Source organism: Oncorhynchus gorbuscha, linkage group LG01 (genome assembly GCF_021184085.1).
Source record: "Oncorhynchus gorbuscha isolate QuinsamMale2020 ecotype Even-year linkage group LG01, OgorEven_v1.0, whole genome shotgun sequence".
Lineage (NCBI taxonomy): Eukaryota > Metazoa > Chordata > Actinopteri > Salmoniformes > Salmonidae > Oncorhynchus > Oncorhynchus gorbuscha.
In genome coordinates, this window is record NC_060173.1 from 15,467,742 (window position 1) to 15,488,566 (window position 20,825).

General features: G+C 43.8%; 1 protein-coding gene across 1 annotated transcript; it reads left to right on the forward strand.

Annotated features, from left to right (window-relative positions):
* The first annotated feature begins 1,460 nt into the window (after positions 1–1,460).
* Positions 1,461–17,190, forward strand: tes (testis derived transcript (3 LIM domains)). The gene is made up of 7 exons (XM_046345655.1): positions 1,461–1,694; positions 8,951–9,036; positions 10,195–10,819; positions 11,358–12,215; positions 14,559–14,774; positions 15,032–15,190; positions 15,973–17,190. The coding sequence occupies exons 1-7, from the start codon at positions 1,668–1,670 to the stop codon at positions 16,162–16,164; spliced, it is 2,163 nt and encodes a 720-aa protein (XP_046201611.1). The 5' UTR covers positions 1,461–1,667; the 3' UTR covers positions 16,165–17,190.
* The last annotated feature ends 3,635 nt before the right edge of the window (positions 17,191–20,825 follow it).

Genomic DNA, 20,825 nt, shown 5'->3' on the forward strand with positions numbered 1-20,825 from the left:
TAGCCTGTTTTATGCAATCGAGCTGATAACAAGAATGACAGATTAAAGATACTGTACATGTTGGTTTTTCCATATCTAGAAGTAAATCATTAACTTACATACAGGCACACCCACAATACATTTGTTTAAAAGACAGAAATACATTTGTCAAGTAGCACTGCGCACAAAATCCTGTTAGAATGCATTTGAACTATGATGTATCGATTGTCGTCAGGAGAAGAGGACCAAAGAGTAGCGTGGTACGTATTCATAACGAATTTTAATAAAGATGAATACTGGAACAAAAAACTGACACACGAACAGTTCTGCAAGGTGCAACAAAAACACTAAATAGAAAATAAATAAAAAATACCTACCCACAAATCCCATGTGGGCAAGAGCTACCTAAGTATGGTTCTCAATCAGAGACAACGACAGACAGCTGTCCCTGATTGAGAACCATACCCGGCCAAAAACAAAGAAATACAAGAACATAGAAAAAATAACATAGAACGCCTACATTAATCACATCCTGGCCTAACCAAAATAGAGAATATAAAGCTATATATATATATGGCCAGGGCGTGACACATGACCTTATTTTGTCTAACAATATTTTGTTTTGAAGTTATTTTTTCTCTCTCACATGCAAGATTACTCTGCATACCAACTGGCAAAGACAGGGCATACAAAATCATGCCTGCATCGAAAGAAATTGCATTTGAATTTATCATGAGTTTGATCAATTACACAAATCATCTCCTTATGATGATTTTATGATTATTTATACAGTTGCCTAGATACCCACCTGTTTTGCAGTTTGTCTGTAACACAGTTACACAAGGCCACAAGCTGTGAAACACCCAAGGCCTTCTTTTAAAAGGACAGCAAAACAGATGCACATGACGTATGATGTCTCTAAACTACATCATTACTACACACTTCCTGCATATGCATGATAAGTATGTGCAGGTTTAAGATTGGGAGGGATGGCTATATAGTAAATGTAGCTGCTATCCATTACTGTTTCAAGACTCAACCAATCAACCAGAGGGTCGATGTATAATCTGCGTGACAGACACACTATTAATCTCTGTCATAAATGTGAAATGTGTTGCACACGACAGATACATTTCATAAGTGTTAATACCAAGTTGCTGCTCCTCTGTCTAGTATTTGGTCAAATATCCCCCCCAAAATTATCAGCATATACTGTAAGAGGACACATTTAATTGTAAATAGTATATACATTGACTGTAAACACTAACAACAATAGGCTCATGACTGCCTAATATATTTGCTCCACCAGAACCAATACAACCACACCCAACAACCGCATTGAAAGAATTAACCTATAGACTACAGTAGTTTACGTGTTCATTCATTTTGTTTTATAGTTGAGAAGGCCCCCCTTGCTAAACGATGATTGGCTGTCCTGTACTTTATTGGTTGCTCACTCAATTCCAATTGGTCCAGAATTGAAGAACTTGTATAGCGGAAGCCTTTCATAGTAACAAAGCAATGAACGGGACCGTTCCGGAAGAAGTGGTGGCAGCGTAATACCGATAAACTTTCGGTTGTGTTTCTAAAGATAAGTGTCAACGTAAAGTGAGGCCAAGTTTTTGTGTATTTACTTTGAAAGTTTACGGCGGGTCTAAACCAGCATAGCCTACAGCGGGGAACTGAAAATGGAGGTAGAAAAGGAAATCAAGAAGGTAAGTCCTCATGCCTGTGTATAGTTCCAGATAAGACATGGCAACGCCCTTAGAGGTGTATCCTACAAGCTAGTAAAGTCAGCAAGGAAGATGACTCGTTCTGTCATTAAAGCCAATAACTTTTGCTAACAGACTACCCTTTGACTGTAAAATACTAGATGTTAGCAATATGTAGCCAATTGCTAGAACCTGCGAACTTCTTGCTTCTGTGCAAGGTCAGTTTATCAAATAAAACAAACCCGTAGTTGGTATATGTTTTGACATTGTTCGCATCCTAACCATTGGTGTCTTTCTCTCAATATCATGTTTCAATAATCTGATTCTGAAGGTGAGGACGGACGTCCCGTCTCCCACGCGCGACCACTCATCAATGATACCGGTCTGATGCAGCAGACAGCATCGTTTAGATACAACAAAGCACCTAACTACTACATCGATTGAGTCACTCAATTGTATTTATAGCATTATAACAAAGGACCATTCTCTGTTAATTCAACTGTCAAAAGATTAAGAGAGATTAAGGCATGAGAGTGAAGTGGGGGCTCCATGATTCCAGCCCTTTATCTGTCAGCTATCATCAAGGTCCACGCGCCTGTACAAAGGGAAAGCGTCGCAGTAATGGCCTTTAAGATTCAGTAGATTACCAGCGTGAAGCCGCGATAATTACTAGATCACTAATCATAAATGTGAGACCCGATAATTGTCAAATGGCTAATGACCTATGATCAAAGAAAACTACTTGTTTTGATTATGTCTGCTCGATTATCTTCAAAGAGTATCAATAATATTACTCTGTTAATGCATTCTGAAGGCATCAAGTTCTCAAGATGTAATTGGGCCCTTGCTCATAAGATCATCTGGCATTTGAAATTCAGATTTTCTGGACTGTGGCTACTTTCCCTTGTCAACCTGAGACACCTCAATGGCAATGTGTCATTGGTCATGTTCCCTTGATCAAACTTGGCATGCATCAACCAATGGATGCATGCTACACCATTGACTAACAGATTGCTATCACATATGTGGTTAGCCTTTTTACATGTATATGGCTCTAGTCCACTCTTACTGATCTTCATTAATCAGTATCCTAGAGGCATCATTATCTCCCGAATGGGCTTCTGGGAAGAGAGGCTTCTAGGGTGTTCCTGAGAAGTTTAAGTAAACATTGACAATTTCTACTGAACAAAAAATATAAACACAACATGTAAAGTGTTGGTCCCGTGTTTCATGAGCTGAAATGAAAGATCCCTGAAATGTTCTATACGCACAAACTTTATTTCTCTCAAATGTTGTGAAATATTTTCCTTACATCCCTGTTAGTGAGCATTTCTCCCTTGCTGAGATAATCCATCCACCTGACAGGTGTGGCATATGAAGAAGCGGATTAAACAGCATGGTCATTACATAGGTGCACTTTGTGCTGGGGACAATAAAAGGCCACTCTGAAATGTGCAACAATTCTACAGATGTCTCAAGTTTTGAGGGAGTGTACAATTGGCAAGCCTACTGCAGGGATGTCCATCAGAACTGTTGCCAGAGAATTGAATGTTAATTTCTCTACCTTAATCCGCCTCCAACGTTGTTTTAGAGAATTTTGCAGTACGTCCAACCGGCCTCACAACCACAGACCACGTGTAGCCACGCCAGCCCAAGACTTCCACATCTGGCTTCGTCACCTGCAGGATCATCTGAGACCAGCCACACTGACAGCTGATGAAACTGTGGATTTGCACAACCTGAAGAATTTCTGCACAAACTGTCAGAAACTGACTCCAGGAAGCTCATCTGTGTGCTTGTTGTCCTCACCAGGATCTTGACCTGACTGCAGTTTGGCGTCGTCACCGACTTCAGTGGGAAAATGTTCACCTTCGATGTCCAATGGCATGATGAAGTGTGCTCTTTACAGATGAATCCCGGTTTCAACTGTACCTGGCAGAAGGCAGTGTGTATGGTGTTGTGTGGGTGAGCATTTTTCTGATGTCAACATTGTGAACAGAGTGTCCTGCGGTGGGGTTATGGTATGGGCAGGCATAAGCTATGGACAACGAACAGAATTGCATTTTATCAATGGGAATTTCAATGCACAGAGATACCGTGATGAGATCGTGAGGCCCATTGTCGTGCTGTTCATCCGCCTCCATCACCTCATGTTTCAGCATAATGCACAGCCCTATGTTGCAAGGATCTGGACACAATTCCTGGAAGCTGAAAATGTCTCAGTTTTTACATAGCCTTCATACTCACCAGACATGTCACCCATTGAGCATGTTTGAGATGCTCTGAATTAGAGGTCGACCGATTATGTTTCAACGCCGATACCGATTTATTGGAGGACCAAAAAAAGCAGTTTTTAAATCTGTTTTATTATTTTTTACATTTAATTTATTTGTAATAATGACAATTACTACAACTACTGAATTAACAATTATTTTAACTTAATATAATACATCAATAAAAATCAATTTAGCCTCAAATAAATAATGAAACATGTTAAATTTGGTTTAAATAATGCAAAAAGAAAGTGTTGGAGAAGTAAAAGTGCAATATGTTCCATGTAAAAAAGCTAACGTTTGAGTTCCTTGCTCAGAATACGAGACCTGTTTCATATGAGAGTTCAATATTCCAAGGTAAGAGGTTTTAGTTAATATAGTATTTATAGGACTATTTCTCTCTATACCATTTGTATTTCATATACCTTTGACTATTGGATGTTCTTTTTGGCACTTTAGTATTGCCAGTGTAACAGTATAGCTTCCGTTCCTCTCCTCGCTCGAACCAGGAACACATCAACAACAGCCACACTCGAAGCATCTTTACCCTTCGCTCCACAAAAGCCGCGGCCCTTGCAGAGCAAGGGGAACAACTACTCCATGTCTCAGAGCTAGTGATGTATGAAACACTATTAGCGCGCACCCCGCTAACTAGCTAGCTATTTCATATTGGTTAAACCAGCCATTAGGCTGATAGGCTTGAAGTCATAAACAGAGCTGCTGGCAAAATGCACGAAAGTGCTGTTTGAATGAATGCTTAGGAGCCTGCTGCTGCCTACCATTGCTCAGTCAGACGGCTCTATCAAATCATATAATTAAGTCTTAATATAACACACAGAAATATGAGCCTTTGGTCATTAATATGGTCGAATCCGTAAACTATCATTTCAAAGACAAAATGTTTATATATCAGTGAAATATGGAAATGTTCGGTATTTTATCTAACAGGTGGTATCCCTAAGTCTAAATATTCTTGTTACATTGTACAACCTTCAATGTTATGTCATAATTATGTAAAATTCTGGCAAATTAGTTCTCAATGAGCCAGGCGGCCCAAACTGTTGCATATACCCTTACTCTGCGCCAAATGAACCCAAGAGAAGTGACACAATTTCACCTGGTTAATATTGCCTGCTAACCTGGATTTCTTTTAGCTAAATATGCAGATTTAAAAATATATACTTCTGTGTATTGATTTTAAGAAAGGCATTGATTGGTGTTTATGGTTAGGTACAGTCGTGCAACTATTGTGCTTTTTTTTCTCGCAAATACGCTTTTGTTCAATCATTCCCCAGCGTTGCGTCAATTATATGCAACACAGGACACACTAGATAAACTAGGAAATATCATCAACCATGTGTCGTTAACTAGTGATTTATGATTGATTTAGTTTTTTATAAGATAAGTTTAATGCTGGCTAGCAACTTACCTTTGCTTCTACTGCAGTCTACTTGTGAAGTGCAATGATGCAGGTGGTTAGTGTTGGACTAGTTAACTGTAAGGTTGCAAGATTGAATCCCAGAGCTGACAAGGTAAAAATCTGTCGTTCTGCCCCTGAACAAGGCAGTTAACCCACTGTCCCTAGGCCTTCATTGAAAATAGGAATTTGTTCTTAACTGACTCGCCTAGTAAAATAAAGATACCTTTAAAAAAAAAAAAAAAATTTAATGGGCAAAATCGGCGTCCAAATATACTGATTTCCGATTGTTATGAAAACTTGAAATCGGCCCTATTAATCGGCCATTCCGATTAATCGGTTGACCTCTACTCTGAATCCAGTTCCTGTCAATATCCAGCAACTTCGCACAGCCATTGAAGAAGAGTGTGACAACAGGCCACAATCAACAGCCTGATCAACTCAATGCGAAGACGTGTTGTGCTGCATGAGGCACATGGTGGTAACACCAGATACTGACTGGTTTCCTGATCCACACCCCTAAAGATGCATATCTGACCAACAGATGCATATCTGTATTCCCAGTCATGTGAAATCCATAGATTAGGGCCTCATGTATTTCAGTTGACTGAGTTCCTTATATGGACTGTAACTCAGTAAAATCTTTGAAATTGTTCCATGTTATTTTTTTAAAAATATTTTCGTTCACTATATATTTTCAGAAGAGAGGAAGCAAGCAAGGCTGTTTGATGGACTTCTGAATACAGAAGAGATGAGCTGGACACTGCAGAGCCTTACAGTTGAAGTCAGAAGTTTACACACACACCTTAGCTAAATACATTTTAACTCAGTTTTTCACAATTCCTGACATTTAATCCTAGTAAAAATTCCCTGTTTTAGGTCAGTTAGGATCACCACTTTATTTTAAGAATGTGGAATGTCAGAATAATAGTATAGAGTGATTTCTGCTTTTATTTCTTTTCTCACATTCCCAGTGGGTCAGAAGTTTACGAACACTCAATTAGTATTTGGTAGCTTTACCTTTAAGTTGTTTAACTTAGGTAGATTTCCACAAGCTTCCCACAATAAGTTGGGTGACTTTTGGCCCATTCCCCCTGACAGAGTGGGTCTAACTGAGTCAGGTTTGTAGGCCTCCTTGCTCGCACATGCTTTTTGAATTCTGCCCACAAATATTCTATGGGATTGAGGTCAGAACTTTGTGATGGCCACTCCAATACCTTGGCTTTGTTGTCCTTAAGCCATTTTCCTCAACTTTGGAAGTATGCTTGAGGTCATTGTCCATTTGGAAGACCCATTTGCGACCAAGCTTTAACTTCCTGACTGTTGTCTTGAGATGTTGCTTCAATATATCCATGTAATTTTCCTCCCTCATGATGACATCTATTTTGTGAGGTGCACCAGTCCTTCCTGCAGCAAGCACCCCCACAACATGATGCTGCCACCCCCTGTGCTTCATGGTTGGGATGGTGTTCTTCGGCTTGCAAGCCTCCCCCTTTTTCCTCTTCCTCTGGCCAAACGGTTCTATTTTTGTTTCATCAGACCAGAGGACATTTCTCCAAAAAGTACAATCTTTGTCCCCATGTGCAGTTGCAAACCGTAGTCTGGCTTTTTTATGGCGGTTTTGAAGCAGTGGCTTCTTCCTTGCGGAGCAGCCTTTCAGGTTATGTCGATATAGGACTCGTTTTACTGTGGATATAGATACTTTTGTACCGGTTTCCTCCAGCATCTTCAAGGTCCTTTGCTGTTGTTCTGGGATTGATTTGCATTTTTCACACCAAAGTACGTTCATCTCTAGGAAACAGAACGCGTCGCCTTCCTGAGCAGTATGATGGCTGCGTGGTCCCTTGGTGTTTATACTTGCGTACTATTGTTTGAGTTCTTTTGATTTTCTCATGATGTCAAGAGGCACTGAGTTTGAAGGTAGGCCTTGAAATACATCCACAGGTACACCTCCAAATGATGTCAATTAGCTTATCAAGCTTCTAAAGCCATGACATTTTTATTTATTTTTAAAGGCACTGTCAACTTAGTGTATGTAAATTTCTGACCCACTGGAATTGTGATACAGTGAAATAATTTGTCTGTAAACAATATTTGGGGAAATTACTTGTCATGAACAACTTGCCAAAACTGTGGTTTGTTGGCAAGAAATTTGGAGTGGTTGAAAAATAAGTTTTAATGACGCCAACCTAAGTGTATGTAAACCTCCGACTTCAACTGTATGTCTGACTCACCAATAGCTAGGCTTCCCTTTCTTTATAATCATTTACTATGGTTAAAGATGCACTATGCAGATATATCTCCACCATTTCCTGGTCGATAAAATTCTAATAGTTCGCCTAATTTCAGTTAGTGACACAACAAGCAACTATAGTGTAGTATCATTGTACCATCTAAACCTCTGTGAAATACATTTTCCATAACCAAAAATATTGTATTTTCATCTGTTTGAATCTTGTGCACCAAACCGAAAGTAAAAGACTCAAAAAAGTAAACTTAAAAATGGGAAGTATAGCAATAGCGCGCAGAACAATCTACCGCTTCTTAGACTTGTTTTCTATTAGAATGACAGACCTATACTATAACACGCATTTATATGTGAATTTTGTCAGGTCGCCAAAAAGTGACCTATTGCAGCTTTAAGTGGAGAAAAGGGGGTGATGGTTAATGTAAATATTATCTACAGGTCACACTCTTATAAGATCTAATCTGGTTTGAGCTTGGCATTTCTCTTTAGAGGTTGGCTGCTCATTCCCAAAGGCCGAGGGGGGCTCACTGCTCCACTTTCAGGGCTCTCTGAGCCAAAAAACGGCCTTCACCAAACAGGAGTGTGTTTTTGTATCCCAAATGGCACCCTAATCCCTATGTAGTGCACTTCTTTTGACCAGGGCCCATAGGGCATTGTATAGGGAAAAGGGTGCCATTTGGGATGCAACCCTGGTGAGGGGCTCAACCATGGAGGGGCTCTCTTTCAGCATTGTGGATTACTTGACCGTATAAGGGCTCAGACAGCAGTAACGTGCAAGACGGACAACACTGGTGTTTTGAAGTAGAGAAGGTAGTCTGAGTGATGTAAATGTGAAGGGGGAAGGGGTTTCTACAGTATGCGCTGTGACTATAAACTCTGGAATTATGCCTATAGCCTAGTGAGTCTTGTTTAGTTGGCAAGTAGCCTAACATCCAAAATAGGCACTGGAGGTAAACTAATCAGAACAGAAGAGAATGCATGCAGAATGGTTGAGAAAAGTGTGCTGTTGCTTGACGCATCAAATCTGGAATATAGGGATTAAGGGGGGATTGGGGATTAACGGGACATCAGTTTCTGTTTTTATTTTATTGTTTTATACGCAAATGTCAAGGTGACGCTGTACATCAACAGAACGCTGCAGATTCTGCTAATGAGGGTATTTGAAAAGGCCATTCCAAAAACAATTAAGCCTAAATAATGACTGCACCATATGAACTTCAGTAAATATCAAGCCCTGGCTGCTATGAAGTAATTTCTAAAGAATTTCTAAAGACCATGTACGTCTGTTAATCTAATTAATGTGCTGTGTTCTGTCTGGCAGATGACCCTGGGCCATGAAATTGGTGCCGGGGCGGCGTGTCTGAAATGCAAGGACAAGTGTGAGGGGTTTGAGCTACACTTCTGGAGGTTTGTACTGTATTGTTGTCTCTGTGCTGTATACTTATTATCATTTTTCATATATTGAATTCAAGATAATCCAGACACGATGGGGACAACAACCATGCTTATTTTCTTAGCTTCACAACAACGGGGAAAGCCACAGGCCCTGAAAGCATGTTGCAACCGATCATTGTTGTCTACTATTACAGTTTTTGTGCTCTTAAATTTGAAATAACCTTAATGTCCTACATTACTTTGACTTCCTGTCTGATTTCTGGATTTACAATGCAGTCTTTATCTGGACCAATGCCTCATGAAAATAAGTCTCCCCCAATGTCCTCAAGTCAAGCCAGCATTCCTGCTTCCCTCGACAATTATCCACACTCAGTTAGTTTTCCTGAAGACATCACAACAGGTGCCCCGGTGCCTACTGCAGTGGCCAGTTGCTATGGCAACACCTAACTGCCACAATTCCTTCCGTCTTGATCATGGTCAGGTGTGCAGGGCAAGCCCAGTCTGTGGAAATAAGAACGGAATAGGAAAGACATTCTGTGTTATTTGATGTAATTTGATCCTAAGGTGACAACATCACTCATCCCATCTTAGCAGAAGTGTGATGATCTCACTTTTCCAGTATCCTGCCTCCCACAACTCCACTTACTCACAAGCTTGCGACTGTTTCCCGAAAGTCATGAATATTTCCTCTTCCATGACCACTGATCTGAAAAGATGTGAAAGCAATAGGGTATCTATCTAAATGCCTGGGCCTTAGACCTGCTTTACGCTATAGGGCAGGTGTATTCAACTCTGACCCTATGAGGTCCGACGTCTGCTGGTTTTCTGTTCTACCTGATAATTCATTGCACCTGGTGTCCCTGGTCTAAATCAGTCCCTGCTTAGAAGGAAACAATATGTATTTTTAAAAGCAGTTGAGGTTCAGTGATGAGTTTCAGGGCTGTATGGCCTACCTACTGGCCACACGCTGGTTTAACATTGTTTCCACGTCATATCAATATAATGTTATTGAACCAACGTGGAATAGATATTGAATTCAAGTCTGTGCCCAGTTGGTAGAGGTTTTCCTAGTTAGGTGATCATAAAGGAAACCTAGACATTTTTGGTGAGTACTTAGACCCAACCATACGTCTAGTCTAACATATTCCCCATTGACTTTCCCCATCACAGAAAGATCTGCCGGAACTGTAAGTGTGGGCTTACGGACCACGATGTGCAGATGAACTCTGATGAAAACAGGAAGGTGGGCAAGCTGTTCGAGGATACCAAGTACACTGGCCTCATTGCCAAGCTCAAAACCGACGGTGTACCCACGTACAAGGGCAACCAGGTCACCTTCTCCATCTCTGCCAGCCCCATATCGGGAACCGCTGTTCCATACAGTCCCCAGTCTGCCCACAATGTGCCAGCCAATGCTGGCTATGGTGATGGAGCAGGGCCCGGAGCTGGCTATGGGCCCGGGGCTGGAGCTGGGCCCGGGGCTGGAGCTGGGCCCGGGGCTGGAGCTGGGCCCGGGGCTGGAGCTGGGCCCGGGGCTGGAGCTGGGCCCGGGGCTGGAGCTGGGCCCGGGGCTGGAGCTGGGCCCGGGGCTGGACCCGGAGCTGGTTATGGGTCCGTGGCTGGAGCTGGGCCCGGCGCTGGCTATGGGGCTGGGGCTGGACCCGCTATCATGCCCAAACCTGGGGCAATCAGAGCCACTGCTGTGTCAGCCAATGTTGTACCTGTCAGGAAGGATGCCGTTCCCCTGAAGTCTGTTACCTACGAGTGGGCTCCTCCAGGGGTGAAACAGCACATGGTAAGGGTATAACAACAGTTTATCTTCTGTAACATAACAGTATAACTACTGTTTCATAGAATTATAATACCTATGACAATCCCAGGGTTGAGAACACCGGTCTAGAAGAAACTTACCAGTATTGTTTTAGGTTGTCTGATTTAACCAGGCTAATCACTAGAAACAGACTGTCCACTAGAGGTCACACTTTGTATCTCTTCATATCCCTCAACAAGTATGTGTTAAGTAGTGGTAGTTAGGGAGAGGTTGTAAGATGTCCTATAACAACTGGTTGCCTCTCCCAATCTCTCCCTTAACAAGATCAGCACAGCAACACGGCTTAATTTTAGTCACGAGCCCAGGGAAGACTGAGTTAGATCTTCACTGCCTCTCTCTGTGGCTCTCTTTTTGTTTTCACTTTCTCTGTTTGTTCCTGACTCTTCCTCCCTATTTCATTTTCCTATTTTTTGTCTGTTTTCTCTCTTCATGTCTTTCCTTCCCACTCTTCTCCTCCCTTCTTAACAAAGTCCTAATTCTTTGCTCTCCAATTGACCGTCAGGCGGTACGCTACATCGAGCTCCTGCCCCCAGAGAGGCGTCCCATAGCGGGCACGGAGGGTGCAGCCTACCGCCGGCAACAGATGGCAGTGCAGCTACCGGAGCACGACCAGGATCCGTCCAAGTGCCATGAGCTGACCCCTGCAGAGGTCAAACAGATGCAGCAGTACGTCCGCAAGTATAAAGATGAGGCCCTGGGAGTGGGAGACATCAAACTGCCTGAGGAGATGATGGGTCAGGAGGGAGGACCAGGACAGGGAGCGCCAGGCATGGGAAGACATGGGATGGGAACCCCTGGGCTTCCAGTTGGGGCTGGGGGATCCTTTGGTCCTGGAGTTGGGGCTGGGGGATCCTTTGGTCCTGGAGTTGGGGCTGGGGGATCCTTTGGTCCTGGAGTTGGGGCTGGGGGATCCTTTGGGCCTGGAGTTGGGGCTGGGGGATCCTTTGGGCCTGGAGTTGGGGCTGGGGGATCCTTTGGGCCTGGAGTTGGGGCTGGGGGATCCTTTGGGCCTGGAGTTGGGGCTGGGGCATCCTTTGGGCCTGGAGTTGGGGCTGGGGCATCCTTTGGGCCTGGAGTTGGGCCTGGGGCATCCTTTGGGCCTGGAGTTGGGCCTGGGGCATCCTTTGGGCCTGGAGTTGGGTCTGGGGTAGCCTTTGGGCCTGGAGGTTCTGGTCATCGAACAAGGCTTGGGTCTGGGAGTACACTCGGGCTGGTACAGGCTGAACCTGGGATGGGGGCTGGAGGTTACCCTGGGGCAGGAGAAGGTGGACCAGGAGACATGGGTACTGCTGCCACTGCTGGGGCCATGGGTACTCCGGGAGCCCCTGGAGATCACCTGGCTGGACCCTGTGGACACTATGTAAGTATACTCTCCAATTGAAGTGTGAGATATTGTGACTGACTGACAGTGGGTTGTTATCCTCAGATTTGGTCCCCTTCCTTCCTACTGTATGTCTTCTCTCTTCCTTCATCATGTATATTGAAGACAGCCTTTTGATTAGTCACTGTTGGTGCATTCTGGTTCCCAGATTTTGATCTCTTTCCAATGCCCTCTCTCCTCATCATGGATTTAAAAGCCCTGGAAGCATATGACCCCCCCTCACTGTCAGACTCACTTCAGACACGTGGCTTTGTGAAGCTACGATTAGATTAGAGAGACTAAAGAATGACTGAACAAGGGAGTGATTTTCTCCGAGAAGCCGTAGATTAAATCTGATGAATAAGTGAAGTGTGTGTTGTCAAACTATACTTCAACTATACTTCAACTAACTTTCATATGAAGTACAGTGGGGCAAAAAAGTATTGTCAGCCACCAATTGTGCAAGTTCTCCCACTTAAAAAGATGAGAGGCCTGTAATTTTCATCATAGGTACACTTCAACTATGGCAGACAATTTTTTTTTTTTTATCCAGAAAATCACATTGTAGGATTTTAATGAATTTGTTTGCAAATGATGGTGGAAAATAAGTATTTGGTCACCTACAAACAAGCAAGATTTCTGGCTCTCACAGACCTGTAACTTCTTATTTAAGAGGCTGTCCTCCATTCGTTACCTGTATTAATGGCACCTGATTGAACTTGTTATCAGTATAAAAGACACCTGTCCACAACCTCAAACAGTCACACTCCAAACTCCACTATGGCCAAGACCAAAGAGCTGTCAAAGGACACCAGAAACAAAATTGTAGACCTACACCAGGCTGGGAAGACTGAATCTGCAATAGGTAAGCAGCTTGGTTTGAAGAAATCAACTGTGGGAGCAATTATTAGGAAATGGAAGACATACAAGACCATTGATAATCTCCCTTGATCTGGGGCTCCACGCAAGATTTCACCCTGTGGGGTCAAAATGATCACAAGAACGGTGAGCAAAAATCCCAGAACCAGAATGCTGAGTTTCATCCAAAGAACACCATGACTACTGTGAATCATGGGGGTGGAAACATAATGCTTTGGGACTGTTTTTCTGCAAAGGTACCAGTATGACTGATCCGTGTAAAGGAAAGAATGAATGGGGCCATGTATCGTGAGATTTTGAGTGAAAACCTCCTTCCATCAGCAAGGGCATTGAGCATGACAATGATCCCAAACACACCGCCCGGGCAACGAAGGAGTGGCTTCGTAAGAAGCATTTCAAGGTCCTGGAGTGGCCTAGCCAGTCTCCAGATCTCAACCCCATAGAAAATCTTTGGAGGGAGTTGAAAGTCCGTGTTGCCCAGCAACAGCCCCAAAACATCACTGCTCTAGAGTAGATCTGCATGGAGGAATGGGCCAAAATACCAGCAACAGTATGTGAAAATCTTGTGAAGACTTGCAGAAAATGTTTGACCTCTATCATTGCCAACAAAGGGTATATAACAAAGTATTGAGATTGACCAAATACCTATTTTCCACCCTAATTTGCAAATAAATTCATTAAAAATCCTACAATGTGATTTTCTGGATCTTCTTTTCTCATTTTGTCTGTCATAGTTGAAGTGTATGAAAATTGATAAATTACAGGCCTCTCTCATATTTTTAAGTGGGAGAACTTGCACAATTGGTGGCTGACTAAATACTTTTTTGCCCCAATGTATATGTCTGTCACTGATGCTAGAACCAAGCTAGCTTTTCATATTGTGTATATATATTGTCATGGATATGGTCTCTACCTTTTCTCTCTGTCACTCTCTCTCGTTCAAGGAAAATATGCTGGAGTTGAAATGTAGAACAGTCTCACATTTGAGTTGAAATGTATATTCTCAGCAGAGAATACTGTTGGCTAGTGTAGAATGAGGACAGACATTCAACTGGCCACAAGATGGAGCCAGAAGTGAAAATGAGTGACTCATTTTGAATAGTTTTGCATATGGATTTGTTTAGTATGGTTTTGAAGCGTGATGAAAAATGTTTCCATCTAAACAGGGTTTTTGTTCATGCAAACCCCTACAGACTAGACTGCCTGTCTGTCTTTCTACCCGTCTCTCCCCATATGCAGTTAGTTATTCCAACTGAATTAATATTTGGATTTATGGGAGCTGTCAGGCAGTGTCTTAAATCATAATCATCATTATGCAGTTTAAGTTTATAATGGCATAAAATACCAGGATGAGGCTGTGCTACAGGGCCAATGTTTTAGTGAGGGCATTGCTAACGAAAGTCTTTTCTCTTGTATTCCTCCTTCCTCTCACCTTCTCCTTCTATCCCCATTCCCCTTCCTCAGTCGTGCCACCAGTGCCAGGTGACCATGCGTCAGGGTGAGCCTGCAGTGTACGCAGAGCGTGCTGGCTATGACAATCTGTGGCACCCAGCCTGCTTCGTGTGCTGCACCTGCTCAGAGCTCCTGGTGGACATGATCTACTTCTGGAAGAAGGGACAGTTGTACTGCGGACGCCACTACGGAGACAGTGAGAAGCCACGCTGCGGGGGCTGTGACGAGGTGAGGGGTTGGGGAGGCAGGTGTGAGAGGGGTCAGAGGTGAGCAAAGAAGGGACAGCTGTACCACGGACGCCACTGAGGAGACAGCGAGAAGCCCAGCGGTGGAGGCTGTGATGAGTATATGTTTGAGATCCATTAAACACATTGTGGAGCAAGAATGTTGGAGCTGGAGTATATTTTTAAATATGAGAGGAAAACTAAAATAATCCTTTCCCAATTCTACCTCCCCATGTTAACCTGGTCTGTCTGTGTCTGCAGCTGATCTTCAGTAATGAGTACACGCAGGCTGAGGACCAGAACTGGCATCTGAAGCACTTCTGCTGCTTTGACTGTGACTGTGTGCTGGCTGGAGAGACGTACGTTATGGAGAACAACAAGCCTGTCTGCAAGCCCTGCTACATGAAGAGCCACGCCGCGGTAAGGAACGAGAGAGTGTGTGTGCGTGCAGTACGTGGGTGATACCCTGTACAATGTGTATTGTATACATGAGATATAGTTTAAGTCTGAATTTTACACAATTTAACTTCCTGACTGATGTCTTGAGATGTTGCTTCAATATATCCACATAATTTTCCTACCTCATGATGCCATCTATTTTGTGAAGTGCACCAGTCCCTGCTGCAGCAAAGCACCCCCACAACATGATGCTGCCACCCCCGTGCTTCACGGTTGGGATGGTTTTCTTCGGCTTGCAAGCCTCCCCCTTTTTCCTCCAAACATAATGATGGTCATTATGGCCAAACAGTTCTATTTTTGATTCATCAGTCCAGAGGACTTTTCTTCAAAAAGAACGATCTATGTCCCCATGTGCAGTTGCTAACCTTAGTCTGGCTTTTTTATGGTGGTTTTGGAGCAGTGGCTTCTTCTTTTGCGGAGCGGCCTTTCAAGTTATGTCGATATAGGACTTGTTTTACCGTGGATATAGATACATTTGTACCTGTATCCTCCAGCATCTTTACAAGGTCCTTTGCTGCTGTTCTGGGATTGATTTGCACTTTTCGTACCAAAGTACATTCATCTCTGAGACGGAATGCGTCTCCTTCCTGAGAAGGAAACTATAGTTTGTATGACAAGAAATTTGTGGAGTGATTGAAACACTTAGGTTGGAGTCATTAACTAGTTTACAAAAACTTCCGACCTCACCTGTAACTGTGCTAGATACGTGTGTGTGTTTAAACAAACATCCCCTCTCTCTCCAGGTGTGTACAGCCTGTCAGAACCCAGTGGAGCCCGAGGCCCAGCGTGTGTCCTACGGGGAGTTTCACTGGCACGCTGAGCCTCAGTGCTTCCAGTGCTCCTGCTGTGCTAAGTGTCTAATTGGAGAGCGCTTCATGGCCATACAGGGAATGCTCTTCTGCTCTGTCGAGTGCAAGAAGAAGACCATGACCTAGACAAGACCGTGACCGCAGTGTACCGTACAGCAGCTCAACCTTCTCCGGCATCCCAACCACAATCGTAATTTGAACTAAGCCTGGTCTAGAATACAAACAATAGTCTAACAATGAAATTATTAATTAGACTTGACCACAAGAGCTTAGCTAATTATTTTCAGTTTCCAAGTTCCTGATCGGATGGGGAAAATAATGCCTTAAATCTATTGATTCGTCTTCTCTTAACAAGATTCTCCTCTACATCTTCTCTCTACATGCACTGTTTTGTTCCACATCTTTGTTTACTGAGATTCCTTTGGTTGGATTTTTTTTTTCCAGAACACTTTCCTCCTTCTGAGTTTAAAGCAGCTATGGATGATTCTCAACTCTGTCTACTCAAGTATTTTTTTGGTATTGTATCAGGATCCCCATTAGTTGTTGCAAAAGCAGCAGCAGCTACTCTTCCTAGGGTCCACAGAAAACATAACTTGACATGGTACAGAACATTAGACAAGAACAGTGTCCTTCCTCAAATCCGTCTGCTTTCTCTCTAGAATGTACTACTGAACTCTAAGCAGTATTATGATTAACAATTGCAGTGTAATAGTATTACAATACGTGATACTTTAGGTGCAGTATTTCTGTTCTGCAGGAAGCAGCCTTTCAGTGTTGTAACAGGCTATGCAATGTGACCAACTGATTCTCTCCAACCCAGTCCTGGAGAACCCCTGATAACGCAGGCTTTCACAAGTGACATTATTATGGACAACATCACTGAAATGTGAAGGCAGGTGATGTCATATCTTCAAAACATCTTAAAATGATGATGTACTTTGGAGGACCATGAAATTATCAGAAATCGTCGAGTAGTTATCTACTGTGGCGTCAACTTATCTACTGCCTTCTCTCCTTCCTGCAGTCTTTTTATATTATAATGGGTTTCCCTCGCAGTCTTCACAATAACTGCCATTGGCTTTCCTTTATTTCTCTTGCACTTTATATTTTATCCTCACACTGTAACAACCTAATAAAGTTTTTTTGCAATGATTAGTCTCCCGCTTGGTTCATACTGGCAGACGGGACCTTTAACAGTCAATACTACTAGGGGTGTTAACGACACAATGCATTGCGTTCTTGCATGTGTGTTTCCCTTTCCAACATACCTACCTAGCATACTCAATCCCCCTCAGGGACCAGTGTCGCTAGCAGGCTAATGTGGCAGCTACAATACTTCACACGGGTGGAACAGTGAACTCTGACATGGAAAAAAGTCTGTGTGACTTCGTTCCACCCACTCTTGTGGAAGTGGTGCACAATTCAAGGACGCCCCATTTTTCTCAGGGTCCATTGTCTTTTGTGACAGCCGGCACCAAAACAATGGCTTTCTTCCCCATGCCGTAGTTTCACCTCCACTAGGCTTACAGTCAGTAGTAGGGTGTATCCCTCTCCTGGCCTCTACACATACACAGCAACCCCTTGCTATACGTTTTCAATAGCAGGGGAACACCATCTAATGAAGTAGTCTGTGCATAGTTAGGGAGGGGTTTCAATCATTCCCTTGTCATATTCCTATTGGAATGTGCTTTCAATGTAAATGTCCTTTTAATCCATCTCAAATCAAAGTTTTATTTGTCACGTGCGCTGAATACAACAGTGAAATGCTTACTTACAGGCTCTAACCAATGGTACAAATAAAAAAAGGTGTGTGTGTACATAAGTAAAGAAATAAAACAGTAAAGACATTTAAAAAGAGTGGTGGGACACAATGCCGATAGTCCAGGTAACCATTTGGTTACTTGTTCAGGAGTCTTATGGCTTGGGGGTAGAAACTGTTGAGAAGCCTTTTTGTCATAGACTTGGAACTCTGGTACCGCTTGCCATGCGGAAGTAAAGCGAACAGCCTATGACTGGGGTCTTTGACCATTTTTTTAGGGCCTTCCTCTGACACCGCCTGGTGTAGAGGTCCTGGATGGCAGGCAGCTTAGCCCCAGTGATGTACTGGGCCATATGCACTACCCTCTGTAGTGCCTTGCGGTCGGAGGCCGAGCAACTGCTGTACCAGGCAGTGATGCTCTCGATGTTGCAGCTGTAGAACCTTTTGAGGATCTCAGGACCCATGCCAAATCTTTTTAGTTTCCTGAGGGGGAGTAGGCTTTGTCGTGCCCTTTTCACGACTGTCTTGGTGTGTTTGGACCAATCTAGTTTGATGTGGATGCCAAGGAATTTGAAGCTCTCAACCTGCTCCACTACAGCTCCATCGATGAGAATGGGGACATGCTCGGTGCTCCTTTTCCTGTAGTCCAGAATCATCTCCTTAGTCTTGTTGTTATTCTGGCACCACACGGCCAGGTCTCTGACCTCCCTCTAGGCTGTCTCGTTGTTGCCAGTGATCAGGCCTACTACTGTTGTGTCGTCAGCAAACTTAATGGTGTTGGCGTCGTGCCTGGCCATGCAGTCGTGGGTGAACAGGGAGTACAGGAGGTGACTGAGCATGTACCCCTGGGGAGCTCCAGTGTTGAGGATCAGCGTGGCAGATGTGTTGCTACTTACCCTCACCACCTAGGGGTGGCCTGTCAGGAAGTCCAGGATCCAGTTGCAGAGGGAGGTGTTTAGTCACAGGATCCGTAGCTTGGTGATGAGCTTTGAGGGTACTATGGTGTTGAAAGCTGAGCTGTAGTCAATGAACAGCATTCTCACATAGGTATTCCTTTTGTCCATGTGGGAAAGGGCATTGTGGAGTGCAGTAGAGATTGCATCATCTGTGGATCTGTTTGAGCGGTATGCAAATTGGAGTGGGTCTAGGGTTTCTGGGAATAATGGTGTTGAGCCATTACCAGCCTTTCAAAGCACTTCATGGCTACGGGAGTGAGTGCTACGGGTCTGTAGTCATTTAGGCAGGTTGCCTTGGTGTTGTTGGGCACAGAGACTATGGTGGTCTGCTTGAAGCATATTGGTATTAGACTCAATCAGGGACATGTTGAAAATGTCAGTGAAGACACCTGCTAGTTGGTCAGCACATGCCCGGAGCACACGTCCTGGTAATCCGTCTGGCCCCGCAGCCTTGTGTAGGTTGACCTGTTTAAAGGTCTTACTCACGTCGGCTACAGAGAGCGTAATCACACAGTCGTCTGGAACAGCAGATGCTCTTATGCATGCCTCAATGTTGCTTGGCTCGAAGCGAGCATAGAAGTGATTTAGCTCGTCACTGGGCAGCTCGCGGCTGTGCTTCCCTTTAGTGTGTAATAATTTGTAAGCCCTGCCACATCCGACGAGCGTCGGAGCCGGTGTAGTATGATTCCATCTTAGTCCTGTATTGGCGCTTTGCCTGTTTGATGGTTCGTCGCAGGGCATAGTAGGATTTCTTGTAAGCTTCCGGGTTCGAGTCCTGCACCTTGAAAGTGGCAGCTCTACCCTTTAGCTGAGTGCGAATGTTGCCAGTAATCCATGGCTTCTGGTTGGGGTATGTACGTACAGTCACTGTGGGGACGACGTCCTCAATGCACTTATTGATAAAGCCAGTGACTGATGTGGTGTATTGCTCAATGTCATCGGAAGAATCCTGGAACATGTTCCAGTCTGTGATAGCCAAGCAGTCCTGTAGTTTAACATCTGCTTCATCTGACCATTTTTTTTACAGACAGAGTCACTGGTGCTTCCTGCTTTAATTTTTGCTTGTAAGCAGGAATCAGGAGGGTTGAGTTGTCGGATTTACCAAATGGAGGGTGAGGGAGAGCTTTGTACGCGTCTGTGTGTGGAGTACAGGTGATCTAGAATATTTTCCCTATGGTTGCATATTTAACATGTTGATAGAGATTTGGTATAACTGATTTAAGTTTCCCTGCATTAAAGTATTTGGCCACTAGGAGCGCTGCCTCTGGGTAAGTGGTTTCCTGTTTGCTTATTTCCTCACCTGACGGAGTGCGGTCTTAGTGCCAGTATCTGTCTGTGGTGGTAAATAAACAGCCACGAAAAGTATAGCTGAGAACTCCCTAGGCAAATAGTGTGGCCTGCAGTTTATCACGATATAGTCTACTGTTTGTGTGTGTTTGTAAACTCAGCAAAAAAAGAAACGTCCTCTCACTGTCAACTGCCTTTATTTTCAGCAAACTTAACATGTTTAAATATTTGTATGAACATAAGTTTCAACAACTGAGACATAAATTGGAAAAGTTCCACAGACATCCACAACTAACCGAAATGGAATAATGTGTCCCTGAACAAATGGAGGGTCAAAATCAAAAGTGACAGTCAGTATCTGGTGTGGCTACCAGCTGTTTAAGTACTGCAGTGCATCTCCTCATGGACTGCACCAGATTTGCCAGTTCTTGCTGTGAGATGTTACCCCACTCTTCCACCAAGGCACCTGCAAGTTCCCAGACATTTATGGGGGGGAATGGCCCTAGCCCTCACCTTCCAATCCAACAGGTCCCAGACGTGCTCAATGGGATTGAGATCCAGGCTCTTCGCTGGCCATGGCAGAACACTGACATTCCCGTCTTGCAGGAAATCACACACAGAACGAGCAGTATGGCTGGTGGTATTGTCATGCTGGAGGGTCATGTCAGGATGAGCCTGCAGGAAGGCTACCACATGAGGGAGGAGGATGTTTTCCCTTTAACGCACAGCGTTGAGATTGCCTGCAATGGCAACAAGCTCAGTCCGATGATGCTGTAACACACCGC

Coding starts and splice junctions, on each gene's coding strand:
- tes (XM_046345655.1), top strand. CDS start 1,668: ATGGAGGTAGAAAAGGAAATCAAGAAG. Junction 9,037..10,194: donor TTTGAGCTACACTTCTGGAG/GTTTGTACTGTA, acceptor TCCCCATCACAG/AAAGATCTGCCGGAACTGTA. Junction 12,216..14,558: donor CTGGACCCTGTGGACACTAT/GTAAGTATACTC, acceptor CCCCTTCCTCAG/TCGTGCCACCAGTGCCAGGT.